The sequence below is a fragment of the Cervus canadensis genome, chromosome 5 (assembly GCF_019320065.1).
Source record: "Cervus canadensis isolate Bull #8, Minnesota chromosome 5, ASM1932006v1, whole genome shotgun sequence".
NCBI classification, from domain to species: Eukaryota; Metazoa; Chordata; class Mammalia; order Artiodactyla; family Cervidae; genus Cervus; species Cervus canadensis.
Window position 1 is genome coordinate 81,940,613 of NC_057390.1, and position 24,184 is coordinate 81,964,796.

At 35.7% G+C, this 24,184-nt stretch overlaps 1 protein-coding gene across 6 annotated transcripts in view; it reads left to right on the plus strand.

Moving 5' to 3' along the window:
• Positions 1-24,184, plus strand: part of ROCK2 (Rho associated coiled-coil containing protein kinase 2) — a 129,759-nt gene that overhangs the window by 37,068 nt on the left and 68,507 nt on the right. For all 6 annotated transcript variants that reach the window (XR_006269537.1, XM_043469342.1, XM_043469340.1 and 3 more), the window contains exons 2-3: positions 10,076-10,157; positions 12,301-12,401. Coding sequence is in view for 5 of the 6 variants with exons in the window: in XM_043469342.1 (XP_043325277.1) it covers positions 10,076-10,157; positions 12,301-12,401 (183 nt within the window). In the remaining variant the exon portion in view is untranslated. The remainder of the gene's footprint in view (positions 1-10,075; positions 10,158-12,300; positions 12,402-24,184) is intronic.

A 24,184-nucleotide genomic window follows, 5' to 3' on the forward strand; every position in this document is an offset into this window, starting at 1 on the left:
ATTTTGTTGTTTTGTTGATAACAATCTATTTGATTGTTATCAAATAGAGATAAGGTGAACCAAATATAAAATTTAAGTTTTACTGGTGGTGGTGGTGGTGATGGTAGTGATTTAGTCACTAAGTCATGTTTGATTCTTGTGACCCCATAGACTGTAGCCCATCAGGCTCCTCTATCCATGAGGTTCTCCAGGCACGAATACTGGAGTGGGTTGCCATTTCCTTCTCCAGGGGATCTTCCCAGACCCGGATCAAACCCGGGTCTCCTGCATTGCAGGCAGATTCTTTCCCAACTGAGCTATAAGGGAAGCCCAAATTTTACTGGTAGCCATATTTAAAAACTAGAAAGATTAAATTAATGTTAACAATATATTTATTCCAGTATAACCCAAATATAATTTTAGCATGTAATCAATATTAAAAATTATTAATGAGATGCTTTACATTCTCTTTTTGGTACTAAGTCTTTGAAATCCAGTTTGTATTTTATATTTACAGCATATCTCAATTTAGGCTATCACATTCAAGTGCTCAATGGCCACACATAGCCAGTGGCTTCTGTATTGGACAGTACAAATCTAGAGCAAATAGGAATGTAAAGTAGTAGAATAATGGGAAATAAGATTGGAGAAGGCTAGTGGGGCCAGATGGCAAAGAATTTTGAATGCTAGTTAAAGGTTTTAGACTTTTTTCTAAGCATTTGTAAGCCGTCAAATAATTTTAAGGAGGACGTGAAAGCTGCAGATTTAAATTTCAGAAAGACTAGATAGACTGCTCAGTAGTAGATTGGAGAGGTGCAGGAGCAGTGGGTGATTAAAGGCAAGGAAACTAGTTAGTAGGTAATAAATCAGAATCTGAGCAAAGCACAGTGGGGAATGGAATGGAGAAGGGAGCACCCGTGAGACCTTAGAACAAATATCAGCCGTACAGAGGGAATGACCTGATGTGAGGGAGTAAGAAAAGAATTTCTGGATCAGACTTACATAAAATGGCACTGCTTATTAGAAACAAAGTAGATGACTTTTGAGCGAGAAAATATGAATTGTTTTGGATATGTTAAAATGTTTACCTTTAAGAATAATAAAAAAAATTCCGACATTTAAGGAATTTGTCATCTCTAAATTTTAATCTTGTATTCCTTCAGTAGAATAGTTTTGAAATATCTTCAGGTATTCTTTCTCTATAATTTATGTACATGTTTTAAGATACTATGTACATTATAAAATACACATAAAACGAATTCAAAAGTAAAAGCTAAATATATAAGCATATTTGTGAGATAATTTTATGACACTGCAAAAACTTTTCTCACTAAGTTAAATGTGTTTAATTGCATTAAAAATTTTTGGCTTCATGTTGGTACAGTGAATTGATGATTAGATTTGAAGTTCAATTTATTTTGCTACTGGGTTTTTAAGGACTATGACAGGATATTTTAAATTTCACAAAGACATATGGATACAAATGGAAGAAGCACAACGCATTAGTGGCTGCAGTTATTAAGTCACAATACTCATTTTCCGGTTTTGCCTACCAGTTACACTACTCATTGATTGTTGTAATTTGGTTCGTAAATTTCTGTTTTCTCTGATCGAGACTAGTTGTTGAAAACAAATCAGAAATAATTTATTTTTATATTTAAACACATGGCTGAACATCTTTAACTGGGTCAGAAAATTATGTTTGCAAGTTTTAAAAACATGGATGTGAAAGTTGAAAAAAACAATTTTAATAGGCCAAGCATCTTATTATCTGTGATTTCAGACATATCCTTTTCAAAAACACTCCTTCCCGTAGCAAGAATTTCTTCCAGAGAGAGTTTTTCTTCTTTTCTCACTTGCTGTCAAGAAAACAGATTTTAGGTTTTGTTTTGTTTTTACCATATTTTCATACATTTCAGTCATTAAAAAATTCCAGTGTTTCCCAGTGGTATCTGAATTTAAAAAAAAAATTTTTTTTTGATGTGAAAGAAACTAACAAAAATTATTTTTTATTTTAGTAAAAAAGTTAAAAATAATTTAAAAAACTAATTAGAACTAAAATACAGGAGACTTTCAAGCATTTATCATTAAGTTTAATGAAAATGGATTAAGTGCTGGGTAGAACACAGGTAAATATTATGCAAGTAATTATAGAGATTTTTTTTTTCATGTTCCTGTTGTTTAGGTTTTAAATTGGGGTGGCTTTGGCTTTGTTTTGTCACTAACATGAAATATGAATTCCTGAAAAGCTTTGTGTTCTGCAGAAACCATGTACCATAACTAACAGGGCTTATGAGAATAATAGAGTAGGAACAGACTGTGTAGAACCTATACAAATTTTAATTAAAATGCTAACAAAAATATTTCAAAAAGCAATAATCAACAGTCACAGATATTTGAGTATCTGCAGCCTTAAACCCTGAGGCTTGAGCTTTTTTCTTTGAGATTTATGTCTTCTCAGCTTTTTCATCTGCACTTGTAAACTTACTAGATAGCTTAATGTCATGAGTGTAAGAGTTTTTGAAGCTGCTATTTATTTGTACTTTAGTAAGGCATTTCTACATCATTTTTGGCTTTTTTCTTAATGTCATCCTGTATTGCTAAGGCTTTCTGTTTTAATTTGAGAAAACTTGCCTATCATTTAAAGACATTACCAGCCTGGAAAAAAATCACATATTTTACTTAATATTTGAATTATTTCCTTATTTTCCACTTGTATATAGGATAATTTGTTACAGAAATTCAGATTATAGCAGTATGTATTATTTATTCATCATTAATGATTATGGATGTAGCACCATATTTCAAATAGCCTTTAGATAATTTTTAACTTTGTGGGTGGTGATATGATTAGCTTGTATTATTTTTAGCCTTATAATTTGGGCATTAAGAGCTTATATAAGGAGTAGGTGAGTTATTAAACTGCCATTTTTTTTTCTCAGTTTGTACAAATTGCATTTTGGTATTATCTTAAATCTGTGATTGAATCCATTATAGTCACTTTGAGGTGTAATTGATATACAATAAGTTGTACAATTTGACATTGGCATATGTCTACACACTAAAGTGGAATGCTTTTTAATCTGCTTGGTAACCTTTCCACTAGTAAATTAAAAAAAAAAGTCTGGGTACATGTAAGCTGTAGTATGTCACAATTCAATGAAAGGTAACAAGAGTGAGATGTTACTGAAAACCCCCTTGTTAAACAAAAACATTTTAAGGTTAAATATGCAAAATTGTAATATTTTCTTCTTGCACTTCAGTGGATCATCTTATATATTCCCATTGAGTACATTTACTCAACTTGGGAGATTTCTGAGGTCTATTGGATATTTGGTGGATCCTTGCGTATATAGTTCTGGGTCTCGGGGTAGAAGTAGATAGAGGTATTGGCCATGGAAAATGGTTCTCAGGATAAAGTGCAGATATGTGTTTGTTTTGTTAACTTCTCCCATTGAGTGTGGTGGTGTGGTATAGTCCCTAAGTCGTGTCCGACTCTTGCAATCTCATGAACTGTAGCCTGCCAGGCTCCTCTGTCTATAGGATTCTCCAGGCAAGAATACTGGAGTGGGTTGACATTTCCTTCTCCAGGGGATCTTCCTGAGCCAGGAATCAAACCTGGGTCTCCTGCATTGCAGGCAGATTCTTTACCGACTGAGCTATGAGGAAAGCCCCACTGAGTGTAGGAGAAATTATGGCTATTTGTGAGTTCCAGTTAAGAATGATTTTATGTTCAGTATTTTTAAGTAATTTTCTTTTTCCTTTTAAACCAGTGATACTAGTGTGTCTAAATTGATTGACAAGAGATTCTTATTCGTACTTGTTGTCCAGTCAGTCAGTTGTGTTTGGCTCTCTGTGACTCCATGGACAGCAGCACACCAGACTAACCCTGTCCTTCATTATCTCCTGGAGTTTGCTCAGACTCATGTCCATTGAATCAGTGATGCCATCCAACCATCTCATCCTCTGTCGCCTCCTTCTCCTGCTCTCAGTCTTTCCCAGCATCAGGGTCTTTACCAATGAGTAAGCTCTTGGCATCAGGTGGTCAAAGTATTGGTGCTTCACCTTCCTCATCAGTCCTTCCAATGAATATTCAGGGTTGATTTCCTTTAAGATTGATCTCCTTGCTGTCCAGGGGGCCCTCAAGAGTCTTCTCCAGCACCATAGTTTGAAAGCATTAGTTTTTGGGCACTCAGGCCTTCTTTACAGTCCAGCTCTCACATCCGTACATGACTATTGGAAAAACCACAGCTTTGACTTTACAGATCTTTGTCAGGCAAGTGATGTCTCTGCTTTTTAATTATGCTGTCTAGGTTTGTCATAGCCTTCCTTCTAAGGAGCAAGAATCTTTTAATTTCATGGCTGCAGTCACTGTCCACAGTGATTTTGGAGCCCAGGAAAATAAAGTCTCTCACTGTTTCTGTTATTTCCCCATCTATTTGCCATGAAGTGATGGGACCTGATGGTATGATCTTAGTTTTTTGAATGTTGAGTTTTAAGCCAGCTTTTTCACTCTCCTCTTTCCCTTTCATCAGGAGGCCCTTTAGTTCCTCTTTGCTTCTGCCCTAAGGATGGTTTCATCTGCATATCTGAGGTTATTGATATTTCTCCCGGCAGTCTTTTTTTTTTTTTTTTTTTTTTTTTTTTTTTTTTTTATTAGTTGGAGGCTAATTACTTCACAACATTTCAGTGGGTTTTGTCATACATTGATATGAATCAGCCATAGATTTACACTTATTCCCCATCCCGATCCCCCCTCCCACCTCCCTCTTCACCCGACTCCTCTGGGTCTTCCCAGTGCACCAGGCCCGAGCACTTGTCTCATGCATCCCACCTGGGCTGGTGATCTGTTTCACCATAGATAGTATACATGCTGTTCTGTCCCGGCAGTCTTGATTCCAGCTTGTGCTTCTTCCAGCCCAGCATTTTGCATGATGTACTCTGCATAAAAGTTAAATAAGCAGGGTGACAGTATATAGCCTTATCATACTCCTTTCCCAATTTGGAACCAGTCCGTTAGTCCAGTCTGTTGCTTCTTGATCTGCTTACAGGTTTCTCAGGAGGCAGACAAAGTGATCTGGTATTCCCATCTCTTTCAGAATTTCCCACAGTTTATTGTGATCCACACAGTCAAGGGCTTTAGCGTGGTCAGTGGTGTTTTTCTGGAATTCCCTTGCTTTTTCTATGATCCAGTTCAGTTCAGTTCAGTTGCTCAGTCGTGTCTGACTCTTTGCGACCCCATGAACCGCAAGATGCCAGGCCTCCCTGTCCATCCCCAATTCCCGGAGCCCACCCAAACCCGAGTCCATCGAGTCGGTGATGCCATCCAACCTTCTCATCCTCTGTCGTCCCCTTCTCCTCCTGCCCTCAATCTTTCCCAGCATCAGGGTCTTTCCAGTGAGTCAGCTCTTCGCGTCAGGTGGCCAGAGTATTGGAGTTGCAGCTTCAACATCAGTCCTTCCAATGAACACCCAGGACTGATCTCCTTTAGGATGGGCTGGTTGGATCTCCTTGCAGTCCAAGGGACTCTCAAGAGTCTTGTCCAACACCACAGTTCAAAAGCATTAATTCTTTGGCGCTCAGCTTTCTTTATAGTCCAACTCTGACATCCATATATGACCCCTGGAAAAACCATAGCCTTGACTAGACGGACCTTTGTTGGCAAAGTAATGGCTCTGCTTTTTAATATGCTGTCTAGGTTGGTCATACCTTTCCTTCCAAGGAGTAAGCGTCTTTTAATTTCATGGCTGCAGTCACCATCTGCAGTGATTTTGGAGCCCAGAAAAATAAAGTCTGACACTGTTTCCACTGTTTCCCCATCTATTTCCCATGAAGTGATGGGACCAGATGCCATGATCTTAGTTTTCTGAATGTTGAGCTTTAAACCAACTTTTTCACTCTCCTCTTTCACTTTCATCAAGAGGCTCTTTAGTTCTTGTTCACTTTCTGCCATAAGGGTGGTGTCATCTGCATATCTGAGGTTATTGATATTTCTCCCAGCAATCTTAATTCCAGCTTGTGCTTCCCCCAGCCCAGTGTTTCTTATGATGTACTCTGCATAGAAGTTAAATAAGCAGGGTGACAATATACAGCCTTGATGTACTCCTTTTCCTATTTGGAACCAGTCCGTTGTTCCATGTCCAGTTCTAACTGTTGCTTCCTGACCTGCATACAGGTTTCTCAAGAGGCAGGTCAGATGGTCTGGTATTCCCATCTCTTTCAGAACTTTCCACAGTTTATTGTGATCCACATAGTCAAAGGCTTTGGCATAGTCAAATAGATGTCAAGCAGTCCAGCAGAAATAGATGTTTTTCTGGAACTCTCTTGTTTTTTTGATGATCCAGTGGATGTTGCCTATTTAATATCTGGGTCCTCTGCCTTTTCTAAAACTAGCTTGAACATCTGGAAGTTCATGGTTCACGTATTGCTGAAGTCTGGCTTGGAGAATTTTAAGCGTTACTTTACTAGCGTGAGAGATGAGTGCAATTGTATGGTAGTTTGAGCATTATTTGGCATTGCTTTTCCTTGGGATTGAAAGGAAAACTGACCTTTTCTAGTCCTATGGTCACTGCTAAGTTTTCCAAATTTACTGACATATCGAGTGCAGCACTTTAACAGCACCATCTTTTAGGATTTTAAGTAGCTCAGCTGGAATTCCATCACCCCCACTATTTTTGTTTGTAGTAATGCTTCCTAAGGCCCACTTGACTTCATACTCCAGGATGTCTGGCTCTAGGTGAGTGACCACACCATTGTGGTTATCTAGGTCATTAAGACCTTTTTTTGTACAGTTCTTCTTTGTATTCTTGCCACTTCTTAATCTCTTCTGCTTCTGTTATGTCTTTACCATTTCTGTCCTTTATTGTGCCCATCTTCGCATGAAATGTTCCCTTGGTATCTCTAATTTTCTTGAAGAGATTTCTAGTCTCCCATTTTATTATTTGTGTTCAGGAAAAGTTAGGAAAATAGGTTGTTTTATACATATTTTTTTCTCCTGCCATAATAATTGTAATGAGAAAAATTGGATGTTGACCTGTATCTGTTTATTCAGAAAGACAGTAGGATAAATCACTGCCTTCCTGTGTTGCTAACTTTCTACATGCAGAAAACCCAAGTTATTACTGGAGCTGATTCCCATATTATTAGCCAAAGATATTAGAAATATGGGAGATCTGGTAAGTGGGCATGCTCTGAGGGCTTAGCTTAAGATTTATTTGAAAGCTATGTCTGATCTTCCTCCTTATGCAGTTTCATATAAAAGTTGGACAGTAAGATTTTTTTTTTTTTAATGTCTTTTAGGAGCTGGAGCTGGGGTTTTTCACTCCAGCTACTCTTTTCCCAGTAATTGATCTTGGGGAAACATTTTGTCCATTAGGTTCTTTTAATTCTCAGTCTTTGGTCTTACTGCTCTCTGCACTGAAATCCAGTAGATCTTTGCAACTCTAGCTTCTACTTATTGCTTGACATTTTTCTTTCTCATTCTTGAATACTTTGTGGTGATGGTGTTTTTTTTCCACTTGCAGTGGGGCTACAACTTTTAAATTTCTCCTGTCATTTCTATGCATTTGAAAGTAGGGAAAGTGACAAATAGTGTTAATTTTCTTCATTGCTTTGAAGTTTTGGTTGTAGGCTTTTCTTTAATATGTTTTATTTTTTAAAGTTTCTTTATCTCAGTTTTAGTATCACTTTCTAAGAATCAGTGTTAAAAAAAAATTACCTCCTAAGGTTTATATGAAACTGCTTAACGAGGATGATCATAGACATAGGGTTTTAATCAAGTCTTGAGCTAATGCAGCAACTTGATCTCAGCATCAGTTTCATATGCTGAAAATACTGGTATCTTTTAATAATTCAGTATTTATTTCTTAAAAATAGTACTAAGTAGAATAAGTTTCAAGTGTAGAAATTTATAAATGTAGAAGTATAGATGTAAATATATTTACCCCTGCGATCTCTTCTGAGGTAAATTATTAGCAAATTAAACTATTAGTATTATTCAAAAATAAATGCTACCAAAAAAAACCCCTTAATGTGCAAATGAAATAGTATTTGATCTTTAAAGAATGGTTTACAAAAACAAAATAGTATTACCACTGAGTTGAGCTACTGCTCAAGTGTTCCAACTGCTGAAAAAGCTCTGACTGTATACACTAGTGGGAGATATTATGGGAAAATATTTATAAACTATTTCTAGTTTTTTTTTTTTCTGTTTGTTTATTCTTTATGGAACTCCATCTCTCTGTGATGACTTTTGGGGAGGCTGTAAGGTAAGCAAGGATTCAGTCCTTTTATTGATGTCAAGCTGTAGTTTTGTTTCAAAGAAAGTTTTCTTTTGTCTTCATTATATGTACATGGAGACAGTATGAAGTGTACAAATGATGTTTCTTGGGAAAGTCTGAACTAGAGGAGAATATTCTTGTTAATAGAAGCTTCTGCCTGTCAATTTAAATGTTTTCTTCGTTGTGGAGATTAATTGAGGTCCTATTGTAGAGGATCTTTCAAATGCATGTACCCTTTTTGATTTGAAATGTTAACACAGAGTATAAATCTGGATATATCTAAAAATATGTGATTCAGATTTTGCATTTTAAACTTATTAAAATATCAAAATTATACCAACGAAGATATATTGATATTTTGGTACTTAGAAATAGCCTAGTATGCTAAAATGCTAGTATGAAAAGTAGTTCAGCTATCCTTGAGAGGGAATTTGTGGATTGAGGATGAAGGGAGGGTGTCAAAATGTGAATGTAACAGTATCAACTTGACTGGAATTTGTATGTTAATTTTTAATGTATTCTTTTCTTTCAGTTGGAAAGAATCACTATCCTTTCAATGTATCTGCATTAATGATATCAGTGGGATATAGATAGTGTTCATTGTGATTAAAAATATTTATGGCTTACTGTTATCACCTCTACACCATTCTCTATAGAATATTTTCACAAAGTGTTGACATGTTTCTTAAAGAACAGAAATTGAAAACATGAAATATTACTTGTAAATAAACATAATATGTGCAGTTTTTCTAGAATTAGTAAAGTAAAAATGCAAATTTCCTTTCTAAGTTTTCCATGTGATTTTCCCCACATTTTCTTCCTACCCAGATCCTTAAAATCTCTCTTTATTACCGTTTCGTTTTCTGCAATCCTTTAGCTTCCTTCTTTACCCTTCCAAGCTTCCACTGGTGGTTGAAATGAGGGAGATGAGTTAAGTATATTGAATCTCTAAGACTTAGGAAGTATTTTGCTACATCATTTTCTAATAGCTAGACCTTGGGCTTGCCAAAGTGGCTTAATCTTTCTAAACTGTAATTTGTTTTTTTTTTAAATGAGAATATGTCTTTTTTTGCCTTCCTTGGAGTTACTTGGGGATGAAGCAATATATGACCCAGTGTTTTAGAAATACTGTTTCCTTCATAAGCATATCCCCTCCATTGAGTAATTTGAGACTTGGTTTGTTTCTTATTAGTTTTTTTCACTCCCACCAAGTTACATATATGTACTTTTTCCTATTTTGATTATAAATTTAATGCATGCTTGTAGAAAGTCTAGAAAATACAGAAAACTTAAAGAAAAAAATAGAAACCTGAAAATGCCTCATCCTGTTTTCATGTTTTTAAGGGAAATTTAGTTTTGAACGTCACTTTCCTGAGGGTAAGGAGAGTTGAATGTCTCACTTATTTTTAGATTTTCTGTTCTTTCCATGCACTAGGCACACAGTTAATGCTTGTTGAATGAATGGGAACTAAAACTTATTCTAGGTATATTTCTTAAAGTTAAAAGCTTTGTAAAACTTTACTGGATATTCAGAGAGAAAAAATATCTGACTCACAAGAAATAATAGTGGATGTACATTTTAAAATGACCTTTTTCTATTGGCTAAAAGTACAGTGGAAAATATGATCTGATCAACCCTAATATTCTCTGGCAGAAGTTAGGAAACTATTTAAAGCTATTGGACTGGGCAGTTTCAGATCAAAGTGGATTGACATTTATTTAGTGAGAGTAGCACAGTGAAATTTAAAGGCTTTTTGTCTTGAATGCTTGAAAATTGTAATAACTTTTTTTCCCTCTGTTTATTTTTTGTTAAACAGGATGGCTTAAATTCTTTGGTCCTTGATTTGGATTTTCCTGCTTTGAGGAAAAACAAAAATATAGATAATTTCTTAAATAGATGTAAGTATGTGTAAACTTCATATGTGATCACATAACTCTACTTTTGATGAGAGATTTATGTTTAATATCATTACAGTCCACAAACTTTTAAATTATTAAATATTTTTAGTTTGCCACCTGATATATTTAAATACTAATATTCTTTATTTTCAAGCCAAAATTGGAAAACCAATTAAAGTATGTGAAATAGGTAAAGTTCAAAATTTTGTATAAATTAAGACTATTTAACATTTTCAGAACAGGTCATTTATGACCGTTCCAAGAGAAGCTTTCAGCTAATATTAATAAATCTAAACTTAGCTTGCTTTTTTCAGCAAGCTAAGAGAGTTAGCTTGAAAAAGAAAAAGCAAGAGAATTCTAGAAAAACATCTACTTCTGCTTTATTGACTACACCAAAGCCTTTGACTGTGTGGATCACAACAAACTGTGGAAATTCTTAAAGAGGTGGGAATACCAGACCACACTACCTGCCTCTTAAGAAACCTGTCAAGAAGCAACAGTTAGAACTGGACTTGGAACAATGGACTGGTTTCAAATTGGGAAAGTAGTATGTCAAGACTGCATATTGTCACCCTGCTTATTTAACTCATATGCAGAGTACATCATGTGAAATGGAAAGCACAAGCTGGAGTCAAGATTGCCGGGAGAAATATCAATAACCTCATATGTGCAGATGACACCACCCTTATGGCAGAAAGTGAAGAAGAACTAAAGAGCCTCTTGATGAAAGTGAAGGAGGAGAGTGAAAAAGCTGACTTAAAACTCAACATTCAAAAAACTAATATCATGGCATCAGGTCCCATCACTTCATGGCAAATAGATGGGGAAACAATGGAAAGAAGGACAGACTTTATTTTCTGGGGCTCCAAAATCTCTGCAGATGGTGACTGCAGCCATGAAATTAAAAGATGCTTGCTCCTTGGAAGAAAAACTATGACCTACCTAGATATAAGCAGAGATATTACTTTGCAAGAATGGTTCATCTAGTCCAAGCTATGGTTTTTCCAGTCATCATGTATGGATGTGAGAGTTGGACCATAAAGAAGGCTGAGCACCGAAGAATTGATGCTTTTGAACTGTGGTGTTGGAGAAGACTCTTGAAAGTCCCTTGGACTGCAAGGAGATCCAGCCAGTCAATCCCAAGGGAAATCAGTTCTGAATATTCATTGGAAGGACTGATGCTGAAGCTGTAGCTCCAATCCTTTGGCCGCCTCATTAGAAGAACTGACTCATTTGAAAAGACCCTGATGCTGGGAAAGATCGAAGGCAGGAGGAGAAGAGGATGACAGAGGATGAGATGGTTGATGGCATCACCAAATCGATGGTCATGAGTTTGAGCACGCTTTGGGAGCTGGTGATGGACAGGGAAGCCTGGTGTGCTGTAATCCATGGGGTTGCAATCAGACATGACTGAGAGACTAAACTAAACTGAAGACTTAGCTTTACGTTACCCAGAAGACTAAATGAGCTTTATGTTTGTTTAAATGTAGATATTTCAGTCTAGTTAAATAAAGATAGTGTGATAACAATTATTGCCATAAATGTGGTAACTTTTAATAACTTTTAATATTTATCAGTATTGATGTTGCAGTGAAGTTGTGAATGAATTGAATTCTGAGAATTAGAAATTCTCAAAATAATTGTGTACACTTTATGTGCACACAGTAAGCTTTTTAATTTGGAATTATCAGAGTCTGGGCTATTTTCCTAATTAAAAACTTACCTATAGTTATCAAATATACAACATGTGATTAATGTTTTTCAAAGAAATAGGCTACCAGAATTCATTATGAAGATTAACCTTGTATAACTTGGTAGCACCTTTCTGCCATGATTTAGAGTGTACTCCAGGATTGCTTGGGTCATCACCGTTTTAGCTGTCATCTAACTTGCTACACAACAGAGTTGGAAACAGCATTGCTTAAATACTGCTTTTTTGGTAGTCTTATATGTAGAGTTTTCATCCTTTGATGTAAAGTTTATGTGTCTTAGATTTTTAAACAACAGCATTTAAAAACTGATAAATTTAGCTGAAAACTAAACCCAATCTTTGAAATATATATTTGCTTACCAATATGGTAATTATTTTAAAATGTTGTTTATAAATATGGTGATTGATATTATGGTGATCTTTTTATTGTAGATGAGAAAATTGTGAAAAAGATTAGAGGTTTACAGATGAAGGCGGAAGACTACGATGTTGTAAAAGTTATCGGAAGAGGTGCTTTTGGTGAAGTCCAGTTGGTAAGAAAGAATTTGTTTTGTTCTTTTTATTATTTGTTTTGATGACATGGTCTTGTGAAACATTTATCAGTGGCCCTAGAGTGGATCTTATTTCTGTGTCCAACCATGCCAGAAAATTAGCTTTATGAGTTTCATCATTTCATCTCTTAAGCGCATCGGTATCTTCATCTATGAAAGGAGATAATTATAATCTGAATACCAGGTCTTTTACAACTCTAAAACACTGGGATTTAGAATAAGGCCATGATCTGCTTAGTAGTTAATATTCTTTCAGAACTACTGTGTTTTTATTTAGTATGTTCAGATTCATAACGTCTCTGCCTAATTAGGTGACATTTAATATGAAAAACCCAGCAAAGGCATTTTAATATTTGAAAGAAAATGTAAAACTTGCCTTTGCAGGGCAAAGTGATAGCACTAGAAATACTTATAAATGTTTGCAGACATTTCAGACATTTTATTTATATTATTATATGAGGAACAGTAATGTAATAATTTCTTTTTTCATCACCTGAATATGGAACTTCTCTTTTCTTTTTCTTATAGTTAAACTATAAGAGTCAAATTCTGTTTTTAACGTAATAGTGCTTTATTCTCCTTGCTGGAGCACCAGGAAAACTGTGTGCTAGCATGGGTTTCTCTAGGAATATATCATGACAGAGTAACCTCTGTCTTTTTCTTTCATCTCTTGTCTCTTTGATAGGCTTATTGAACTTGTAGATCAAGATAGTACAATAGATGTAGTATATATCTATAAGATATTTGAAAAGTCTGACATACTTGTGAATATCTGGAGAAATACTGAATAAGCATATGGGTAGAGAGCTTTAAAACTAAGTTAATAACTGTTGAAGGCATGGTTCAACTGGTTCCTTGGACACAGATCCCCAGGGACAGTTTTTAGAATTCTTTCCTCTCCTATTAAACATTTTATTAATGACTTATATTTAGGCAGTGGTGACAGGTTGAATAACTTTGTAGATGAGTTAAAACTGAAGTGTGAGGATGATTTTAGAAGATGAGCCAAACCCCAGAAATCAACTGGGGAGATAATTAGCCAAATGGAATAAATGAAATTTAACCAGAATGATTACCAGTTGGATATGAAGAATTCAAGGAATAGATTGCTAAACAGTATATTAAAGAATTATTATTCTTGAATGTAGACCAGGCAAAAACCATTGATGATATGGCTACCAAAATAGTAAAGTTTGGACTTCTTTAATAAATTTCTGAGATAATACAGATAGATTTTCTCTAATTTGAGGTGATTGGCTCATCTCTGAATATTTAACTCAATCTAGATGCTCTGGTGCCTTGTTTTATTTCTTATTTTTTTTCCTCAATTATTTTTATCAGCAGATGAATGGATAAGAAAGCTGTGGTACATATACACAGTGGAATATTACTCAGCCATTAAAAAGAATACATATGAATCAGTTTTAATGAGATGGATAAAACTGGAGCCCATTATACAGAGTGAAGTAAGCCAGAAAGATAAACACCAATACAGTATACTAACGCATATATATGGAATTTAGAAAGATGATAACGATAACCCTATATGCAAGACAGAAAAAGAGACACAGATGTATAGAACAGACTTTTGGACTCTATAGGAGAAGGCAAGGGTGGGATGATCTGAGAGAACAGCATCGAAACATGTTGCCTTGTTTTAAAAGACATGTTGTTGGAGAGTATCAAGGGACAAATAATGCTCAGGGACTTGAAATAATGCCACCTAGGGTATTATTGAATGAATTGAGACGTTGATTTGGAGTAGATTTTAGGAATGGGCTGCCTTGGAAAGTAAAGAGGTTTTGTTTTATTTTTTGTTCTTAGTGGAAGTGCTGAAGCTTCAGCTAGCAGAGTGCTCTAGTGGGTAGGGTGGGAGATTAAGTTACATGACAGTTCATATGAAAGTTTCTAGAAGAGAGGGAAATTATAAAGTAGTTGAATCTTAGCTCTGCCATGGCCTAACTCAAAAGACCATGAGTACAGGCAGATTTCTCAATCACTCTGAATTCCAATCTGTAGAATGCTGATAGTAATACCTGTGTCATGGAGGTCGTTATAGGAAAACTAAATGAATTTAAAAAGTAAGCCTGGTTGTAGTATTCTCTGAGTGTTAACCATTGTCATTATTTGCTGTTTGATATAGAAGTCATATCACATAGGTACGTTGTTTCTTCATGCTATATGATTATGGAAGAGACCCTAGAATTTGACATTGTATTTTTGGAGAGAAATATGACAGACCTTGACTTGTCATGTTTTGGTGACAGGGTGGTCACTGTTGTGTGTTAGGTTAACTTGATCATTAAAATTTAATATGTTGAAGAAGTCTTCTATTTTTGTTGTTAATTTCCATCCTGTATTTCATTTGGCCACAAAATATGCAGAAACAAAGTTAAATGTTTTTAAAAATGAAAATTATTTTAACATTCCATTAATCTGATGACCTGACCTGAGAGCTTGTACATGTTTGTTTTGGATTTAGTTCTTGGTTGTTACCTTAAGCAGGGACTCTTCAAAAGAAGGGTGAGAATAAAAAGGAAAAGTCCAGGTGCTTTTCCCATTGCCTTTTGAAGTTGATTTGTATGTGGTAATAAATTAGGCAGATGTGTAGGGAATGTTCCATGTTTGGCATATTTTTATGATTATGTTTTTCTAGTCATATGAAGAAAGTTTTACAGTAGTGGGTGCAACTGTGTCTTCCCTTGTGAAATGCTTTTTCTGGTCAAGTTAAAAATACATTATCACAGAGGACATACCATTCAGTTTCTACAAAGATTCTCATTGTAAAAGTAACTCTGGTATGTCATAGCAGCTATTCCATAGTGTAAGAGCTAGAGTCAGGCTGCTTAAAGTTGAATTCTGACTCTTGCTGACTAGCTGTGATGTCAGACAAGTTACTTAATCTCTCCATGCCTTAAGTTTCTAATCTGTTAATGAAGATAACAATAGCATCTATGCCTCATGGGATTACATGAAAGAAGTAAATGTGACAGTATATATATAAAGCATTTGGAACAGTTATAGTAAACACTTAGTAAACGTTAGCAGTTAATTATCAGATATAAAATGGCACATTTATCTGTATCTATCAATGAAATATTTAATCTGGATTTGTTATGTTCCAGGAGCTGTGCTAGCCTCTAAAGATATAATAGAATAACCACTCAATCATGTCCAACTCTTTGCGACCCCATGGGCTATAGCCCATCAGGCTCCTCTGTCTATGGAATTTTCCAGGCAAGAATACTGGAGTGGGTAGCCATTCCCTTCTCCAGGGTATCTTCCTGACCCAGGGATCGAACCCAGGTCTCTGACACTGCAGGCAGATTCTTCATGGTCTGAGCCACCAGGGAAGTCCCCTTGCCATCTGAGCCACCAGCGGAGCCCCAAAGATACAGTAACATAGCCTCTTGCAAAGACTTGGAAGCAACTGAAGTGACTTAGAGCACATACACGCGCGCACACACACACACACACACACAGAGTTGCTGAGAGTGGTAGTTTTGTGCAAGAGATGAAGAATTTTACCTTATGATAAGCACTATGAAGGAAAAGATCTGTATGCTATGAAAGAGAATAATGGCGGAATGTGCCTTATTCAGATTGGGAAGTTGGGAATGCTCTTGCTGTGAGATAGTGACAGTTAAGTTAAAGGGGTTGGCCACGTGAAGAAGTGTGGATGGAATGGGAGTCAAAATACAGAGGGAGTACTTGTGAAAGTGGCATGAACCAGGAAAGTGACAAGTCATTTAACTTACTTGGGTGTAGATTTCCTCATCAGAAGAGTCATTTTTTTGTGGGTTGAAAACTTCTATCATCCCAGGAAGGCAGAATTTGTTTATCTTGTTGTCTTATGGTTGGTTTTTTTTTTTTTTTTCTATCTACCAAGATGTATATTTAACTTCTGTTTTTATATCATGAAAAGTTGGTAACAATAGATGATTTTACGTATAAAATCCTTATTGTTTTTGGATTCTGTTCTTTTGGAATATTTTATCACATCTAACTTTTGTGGAACATAATATGATTCAGTATAGCATATTGATTAAGATCATGGACTCTGGAGTGAGACCTCTCAACGACCCACCCACTTTGTGACTCAGTATTCTCAGTTGTAAAAAGAAGATAATAATAGTTCATTATCATAGAGTGCTATGAGTGTTAAATGAGCTAATATATGGAAAAGATCTAGAATAGTGTCTGACACATAGTAAATAGGTAATAGATTATAGGATAAAATTGAAGCCTTCCTGGAAAAGCAGTTAAGTTCCTTTTAAAGACTCACATACTCATTTCTTTTTAAAAATTTGTTTATTTTTGGCTGTGCTGGGTCTTTGCTGCTCTGTGGGCTTTTCCCTAGTTGTGGTGAGCAGGAGCTACTCTTTAGGGTCAGTCCTTGGGCTTGTTATTTTCGTGGCTTCTCTTATTGTGGAGCGTGGGCTCTAGGGCTTGATTCCCCGGCTCTAGAGAGCACAGGCTCAATAGTTGTGGTGCATGGGCTTAGGTGCTCTGACATGTGAAATCTTTCCTGGATCAGGGATCAAACCCATGTCCCCTGCATTGGCAGGCAGATTCTTTACCACTGAACCATCAGGGAAGCCCTATTCATTTCACATATTGGCTTAACAAAACATGTTTTTAATAATTAAGGTAGTTTAATGTTCAATTTTAATAGGTATTTTTGCAGAAAATGCTCTGGTACTGTGGAAAAGAGTCAAAGTCATCCACTTTTGTTTCCATTCTTTGGTACATAGGTTTCCTGTCATCAGAGCTTTCATTTCTTTTATCTTCGAGTGGCACTAATAATAGGACTTTTATAAGATATTTTTGTGAGTACTAAATTATATTATACATATGTGGTACTTATCATGGACCTAGCACATTATAGATATCCAGTAAATATCAGCTGTTGTTGCTATTGTGACTTCTCCATTAAGATGTATCACAGACATCTAAAACGTGAATTAGAATGCTTGATTCCTTCTCTAAGTTTGCTCTTCCTCACCAAATCTGTTCCTTCTCTTACTTTCCCATCTTAATAAATAAATGGCTTTAGCAACAACCCAGTTGATGCTCAAACCCCCAAATTAGGGGTCATTATTGATTTGTCTTCCCCTTATTTCTTATATTTAATTTTTCCGTAAGTTCTGCTCATAATGTTTCTCCAGTCTCTCCACTTTTGGGGGATATTCACCTTTCTCCAAGATACCTAGTCAAGTATGAGGGCCTGCTTTGTTTTTTACTTCTGCTAATAGTTTCACTGTTTTACTATTGATTTTGGATTGGGAAGTGCTGATGGAGAAAATACCAAGACTATGCTTATTAAATCTTCTGCAAATTCATGTCACCTAAGCTCAGCTGAACCCATGTGACTGTTTGGCAGACTGTTTTCCCCATAATTCATATCCTTGTATTTTCACATACCACTCTCTCCCCCAACTTGGGTATGATAAAATCAACTGTAGTGCTTTTCTAACATACATGTTTTGCTTCATTCTGTTTTCTTTATTTCCCCACTTCTCTATGATGAGGTATATGAAAAATCGGAAGTATAGATCTGTCTAATACTAACTGATGGTAAATTGATCCTTCTAAAATGTATTTATTGTACATACCTTGGTATTTTATGGCTCACTTGTCTACTGACTGAAGCAGGAAGTGTTCATCCTGGCTATCTAGGCTCTCTTTTAAGACATCAATTAATCTTTTTTTTACTCTTATTTTCCATTATGCTGTTCACTTTGTCCACTCAAGGCTGATATGAAATGAGGATTTTTTTTTTCTAAATCTCCTACTGACTTGCTTTTAATTTAAATGATTTTAAACTAAAATTTTAATGTGGAACCAACCAGAAAGAAAGGGCATGTGGGGAATGAGTCTCTAATACTTGACAGATTTTTTAGTCCTCTTTGGGAATAAAACAGGCTCCTCTCTAGTTATAAGGTTATTTCTGATTTGTTAAAATTATCTCCCTCCTTCCATCTTCAGTGGAAACCTCAGCGGCACAGAATAACTATTCCAAATCTGTCAGATAGATGCATTGAGTCTTATTGTAAAAATAATCTATTATAAGTTTTACATTAGAAATCAATTTTAAAGCCTCAAATGGGAAATTTTGGTTAGAATGATTTTCAGAAGTTTTTGTCCATAAGTGTTCTAGGACCTCAAGGTCCATTTTAGGATTTTTCCAAGCATGTCTCTAGCTACACTTAAGAATGTTTCATCTACCTAAAGTTTTTTTTAAAAAGTATATATTAGCTGTAGAAAACATAAATATAAGAAAATAAAAATCTCTCAGAATTCTATCAGCCGAAATAAAACTGTTAACTGTTTTGACCCTTGTTACCTTACTTTTTAACCTTTTTTTCCTCTATATAGAGTCATTGCACTCATCCACTTTTAAAATTAGAAACAAGGAATATAGTATTCTTTTCACTAACAAATAGAAACATTGGAAGAAAGACGACATTTTTGTCCTTTAGGTAACCATAGATTAGTGACATAGGGGAGACATATGTAAAGCTTCATAATACAATGAACTGAGTTTCATTTGGCTATGGTGGAATTAGTTAACATTTTTGTGGACTATGTTCTGTGTGCTAAGTGTTTATATTCATTATCTTATTTTATCTTTGCAACAGTTCTATGAGATTCTTAAGTAGATGAATTCACCGAACTTTAGAGAGGTTAAGTGAATAGGCCACATCGTTTGCAAATAGCTGGGACTTTTGCCCAGGTTTGTTGACATCTGTGTCCATGCTTTTAAGCAGTACTCTCTGTACAGTGCGATAATGAATCACCAGTGTATCTGACTGTTTATCCATCCATATTGAATAAAGAAGAAAGCTAGAGAACAAAGGGGAATGTACAGAGTTGCTAAGGGAGATTATAATAGAATCATTCAGAAGGAGATATCCTCACAAGGAAGGTCAATGGAAGCCAGCTTTCCTAAAATAACAATGCTTTATTGTACTACTTTGTAATACTAGTACCAATGTATTTTAAGGTATGAGGCAGACATTTGGCATGAATACAACTGTTGCCTCTTAATGTTTGTCCTGTAGATCAAGTCAAAGTCTGCAAGCCAGTGGTTTCTGTCTCATGTGCTTTGAGCCTGTAAAGTGTCCTAAAGTGTCCTTAGATGAAATTCAGGCCTCATTAACTAGTGTCTAACCAAGTTTTCTTTATTTATTAAAAGTTTTATAGATCTTATATAGCTATGATTTTGTTAAATTTGTTGAAATGGATAATTCCAACATTGTGCTAACCACTTGGCAGTCTCACAAATGAAAGTTTTATTCTGTTATTAAAGGAACTTATGAAGCAGACATACACAGGACTAATTATGATATTAGATTATTGGAGTCGGTAGCCTTTCCCTTCTCCAGGAGATCTTCCCAACCCAGGGATTGAACCCACTTTCCCTCATTGCAGGCAGATTCTTTACCAGCTGAGCCACAAGGGAAGCCCAACAATACTGGAGTGGGTAGCCTATCCCTTCTCCAGGAGATCTTCCCAACTGAGGAATCGAACTGGGGTCTCCTGCATTGCAGGTGGATTCTTTACCAACTGAGCTATCACAGAAACCTCATAAAGCTATAATTTTCTTAACTTTGTTGAATTGGATAATTCCAACATTGTGCTAACCACTTTGCAGCCTCACAAATGAAAGCCTGTATTCTGTTTTTAAAGGAACTTATGAAACAGACATATATACTACTAATTATGATATTGGATTATCATAAGCATTTTAGAAGCATAGAAAGGGAAACAGTTTTGCATAATCACCAAGAATGAAGTCAACAAGTATTTTTCACATGTTCAGAAAATCATCTTATGCCTGTGTTTTTGTTTATTTGAATGAATGGGTCCTTCTAGGTTTGTTTTTGTTTGTTTAATTAATTTCATATATAAGAGATTAAGCATAAATAAATGTTTAACTGTTTCTTAGTAGCTAACAAATATCTTTTAGTTTCTGTTCATTGTTGTTCAGTCACTCAGTTGTGTCCGACTCTTTGTGACCCCATGGATTGCAGCACTTCGGATTCCCTATCCTTCACAATCTCTGCTCAGACTCATACCCATTGAGTCGATGATGCCATCCAACCATCTCATCCTCTGTCTCATCCTCTGCCCTCTTCTCCTCCTGCCCTCAATCTTTCCCAGCATCAGATCTTTTCCAGTGAGTTGGCTCTTTGCATCAGGTGGCCAAAGTATTGGAGCTTCAGCTTCCTCATCACTCCTTCCAGTGAATATTCATGGTTGATTTCCTTTAAGATTGACTGGTTTGATCTCCTTGCTGTCCAAGGGACTCTTGAGAGTCTTCTCCAGCACCACAGTTCAAAAGCATCAGTTCTTTGGTGCTCAGCCTTCATTATGGTTCAACTCTCACATCCGTATATGACTACTAGAGAAACCATAGCTTGGACTAGATGGACTTTTGTTGGCAAGGTGATGTCTCTGCTTTATAATACACTGTCTAGTTTTGTCATAGCTTTTCTTCTAAGGAGCAAACGTCTTTTAATTTCATGACTGCAGTCACTGTCCACAGTGATTTTGGAGCCCAAGAAAATAAAGTCTGTCCCCTCTTTCCATTTTTTCCCCATCTATTTGTCATGAAGTGATGGGACCTGATGCCATGATCTTAGTTTTTTGAATGTTGAGTTTTAAGCCAACTTTTTCACTCTACTCTTTCACCTTCTTCCAGAGGCTCTTTAGTTCCACTTTGCTTTCTGCCATTAGGGTGGTGTCATCTGCATACCTGAGGTTATTGATATTTCTCCTGGCCATCTTGATTCCAGCTTGTGCTTCATCCAGCCCAGCATTTCTCATGATGTACTCTGCATATAATTTAAATAAGCAGGGTGACTGTATATAACCTTGATGTACTCCTTTCCCAATTTGGAACCAGTCTGTTGTTCCATGTCCTGTTATTGTTGCTTCTTAATCTGCATTCAAGTTTCTCAGGATGCAGGTAAGGTGGTCTGGTATTCTCATCTCTAAGAATTTTCTCATTTGTCGTGATCCACAAGTCAAAGGTTTTAGTGTAGTCAATGAAGCAGATGTTTTTCTGGAATCATCTTGCTTTTTTTTTTATAATCCAATGGATGCTGGTAGTTTGATCTCTGGTTCCTCTGCCTTTTCTAAATCCAGCTTGTACATCTGGAAGTTCTCGGTTCATGTACTGTTGAAGCCTTGCTTGAAGGATATTGAGCATTACCTTGCTAGCATGTGAAATGAACCTAATTGTGTAGTAGTTTGAGCGTTCTTTGGTATTCCTGTTCTATATAGCATGATTCTTAAAACTCTTGTCATAGTCTGGATCAGGCATAAATAATATTAGGGTATAAATCAATCAATTAGGGTATAAACCAATCAGTATAAATTGATTGGTTATTACTGTTATATGATTGCTTTCTCTAATGAAGTTAAGAAACATTCAAAATCTAATTTGCTCTTAGAATAAGTGAATGTTTGAAGAATGGCATAAGTACAGAAGAGAGAGTACCTTAGCTGTCTCTCTTTTCTTTTTTTTTTTTAAGCTGTCTCTTTTTAATAACATTCAAACTAAAAAAAAAAAGGAACTTTTATTAAAAGCTTTGCTGGCATGAGCATTTGCTTTGCTATAATTTGATAAGTAAAAATCTTGTCTGTCTTCTGGGGAAGGGAATGGACTAGGATCGTTCATTCCCTAATCCCACACTCTCGCACTCACGTTTTCATATTGCTTTCCCGTGTATTTATTTCCATCATTCTGTAAAAGGCATAGCACCATATAAATAGAAGGAACTGTTATTTCAGGTTAATAGTTTGATATACAAAATGGATATAATCTGTGACCCTCATCATAATTAATTTGGCCCTTTGCATATAGGATTCTTTTCATGTAAACTTATGTCAAAATACTTTAAATTCCAAAATATTTTTTAAGAGTGATATAACGCATTGATATAAAAACCTTTGTAATTATAATATGATTGAGCAGTTTTTATCCTGGACTGTATTTTCTTTCGATCCATATTGATGTTTTATTTACTTCTTATATTAAGTACTGAAAAGGGATGTTAAAATTTCCAGCTGAAATTAGGATTTGCCTGCTTCTTTCTTTAGTTCTGTCAATTTTTGCTTCATGAAGTTTTAAGCTCATTTATTAGATGCAAGCATATTTAGAATTTTTAATGTCTTCCTGATGAATTATACTTCCTTTTTTTCTGAGTTATCTTCTTTATCTCTTTACCTTATTGTCTATTTTGTCTATTATTAATATTTTTCTACTTTCTCATCCTTGCTGTTTGCATGGTTTGTCCTTTTCTATCTTTTTATTTTTAACATGTTGGATCTTATATTTAAAATATATGAGGCTATGTTTTGCTATTTAATTAATTCTGGAAGCCAACTATGCTCACCACTGTACCACCAATGCTGCTTTTTAATTAATTGATAATTTCTGCCTATGAATTGTATGTTTAGCCCTTTTATATTTGCACGTACTTTAGACTTTAAGATTGTCTCATAGCCCCCTAAGTCTGTATGCTGCTGCTGCTGCTGCTAAGTCACTTCAGTCGTGTTTGACTCTGTGCAACCTCATAGATGGCAGCCCACCAGGCTCCCCCATCCTTGGGATTCTTCAGGCAAGAATACTGGAGTGGGTTGCCATTTCCTTCTCCAGTGAATGAAAGTGAAAAGTAAAAATGAAGTCGCTTAGTCGTGTCTGACTCCTAGCCACCCCATGGACTGCAGACTACAAGGTTCCTCCGTCCATGGGATTTTCCAGGCAAGAGTACTGGGGTGGGTTGCCATTGTTCTCCTCTGAGTCTGTATACATTTTCATTTATTCATTTTTCTCTTTATTCTTCAGATTGATTTGTGTTTAGGTTTACTAAATTTTCTTTTTAAAAAAATTTGTCTATTTTTAATTGGAGGACAATTGCTTTACCATGTTGTTGGTTCCTATCAACATGAGTCAACCATAGGCTACCCCTCCCTCTTGAACCTCTCTCACATACTGAATGTCCTTTTATCTCCAGTCTCTGTTAAGCCCATCCAAAGAATTTTCCATTTTAGTTATTGTTCAGTTATAGAATTTCCAATTGGTTTTTTTTTTTTAATAGTTTCCATTTTTCTGTTGGTTTTTCCTTCTGTTCATTCATTGAAACTATTGTTTCCTTTTTTCCTTTAACATACTTTCTTCTAGGCTTTTGAGCAGATTTGAAAGAGATATTTAATATGTTAGATAAATCCAGTGTCTTTGGGGGCTGTTTTCTATTGACTGCTTTTTTCTTGATGATGAGTCACATTCTTCTTTTTGCCTTTCAGGTAACTTTTAAATTATGTATTGGTCCTTTTGGATATGTGATAGAGACTCTGGATTTTATTTTTCTTTGACAAATGTTGGTTTTCATTTTAATAAGCTGTCCAGTTACTTGTTGATAACCTTTTAACTTTGGAGCCTTATGAATGTGGATGTGTTTAAAGACCAAGTTGTTCCCAAGTCCTTTTAAGGACTGTACCTCCAAACTCTACTCTCTTTTTGATCTTTTAGGGTTTGGTATTATAAAACTTTGTTAGGTGGTTCTAGAGTAGGCCTTGCTTTAGAGCATGGTTCTTTCTCCTAAGATGTCTTGCCTGGATGCCCAGGAAACCATCAGGGTTTTTTCACTCTTTTTTTTTTTTTTTTTTGCTGGAAATACAGTTTAACATCTGGTGTCTCAGTTTTGTTGTCAGCCGCATAGCAGTTGCTCTCTGGTATACCTTTGGTATTTCCT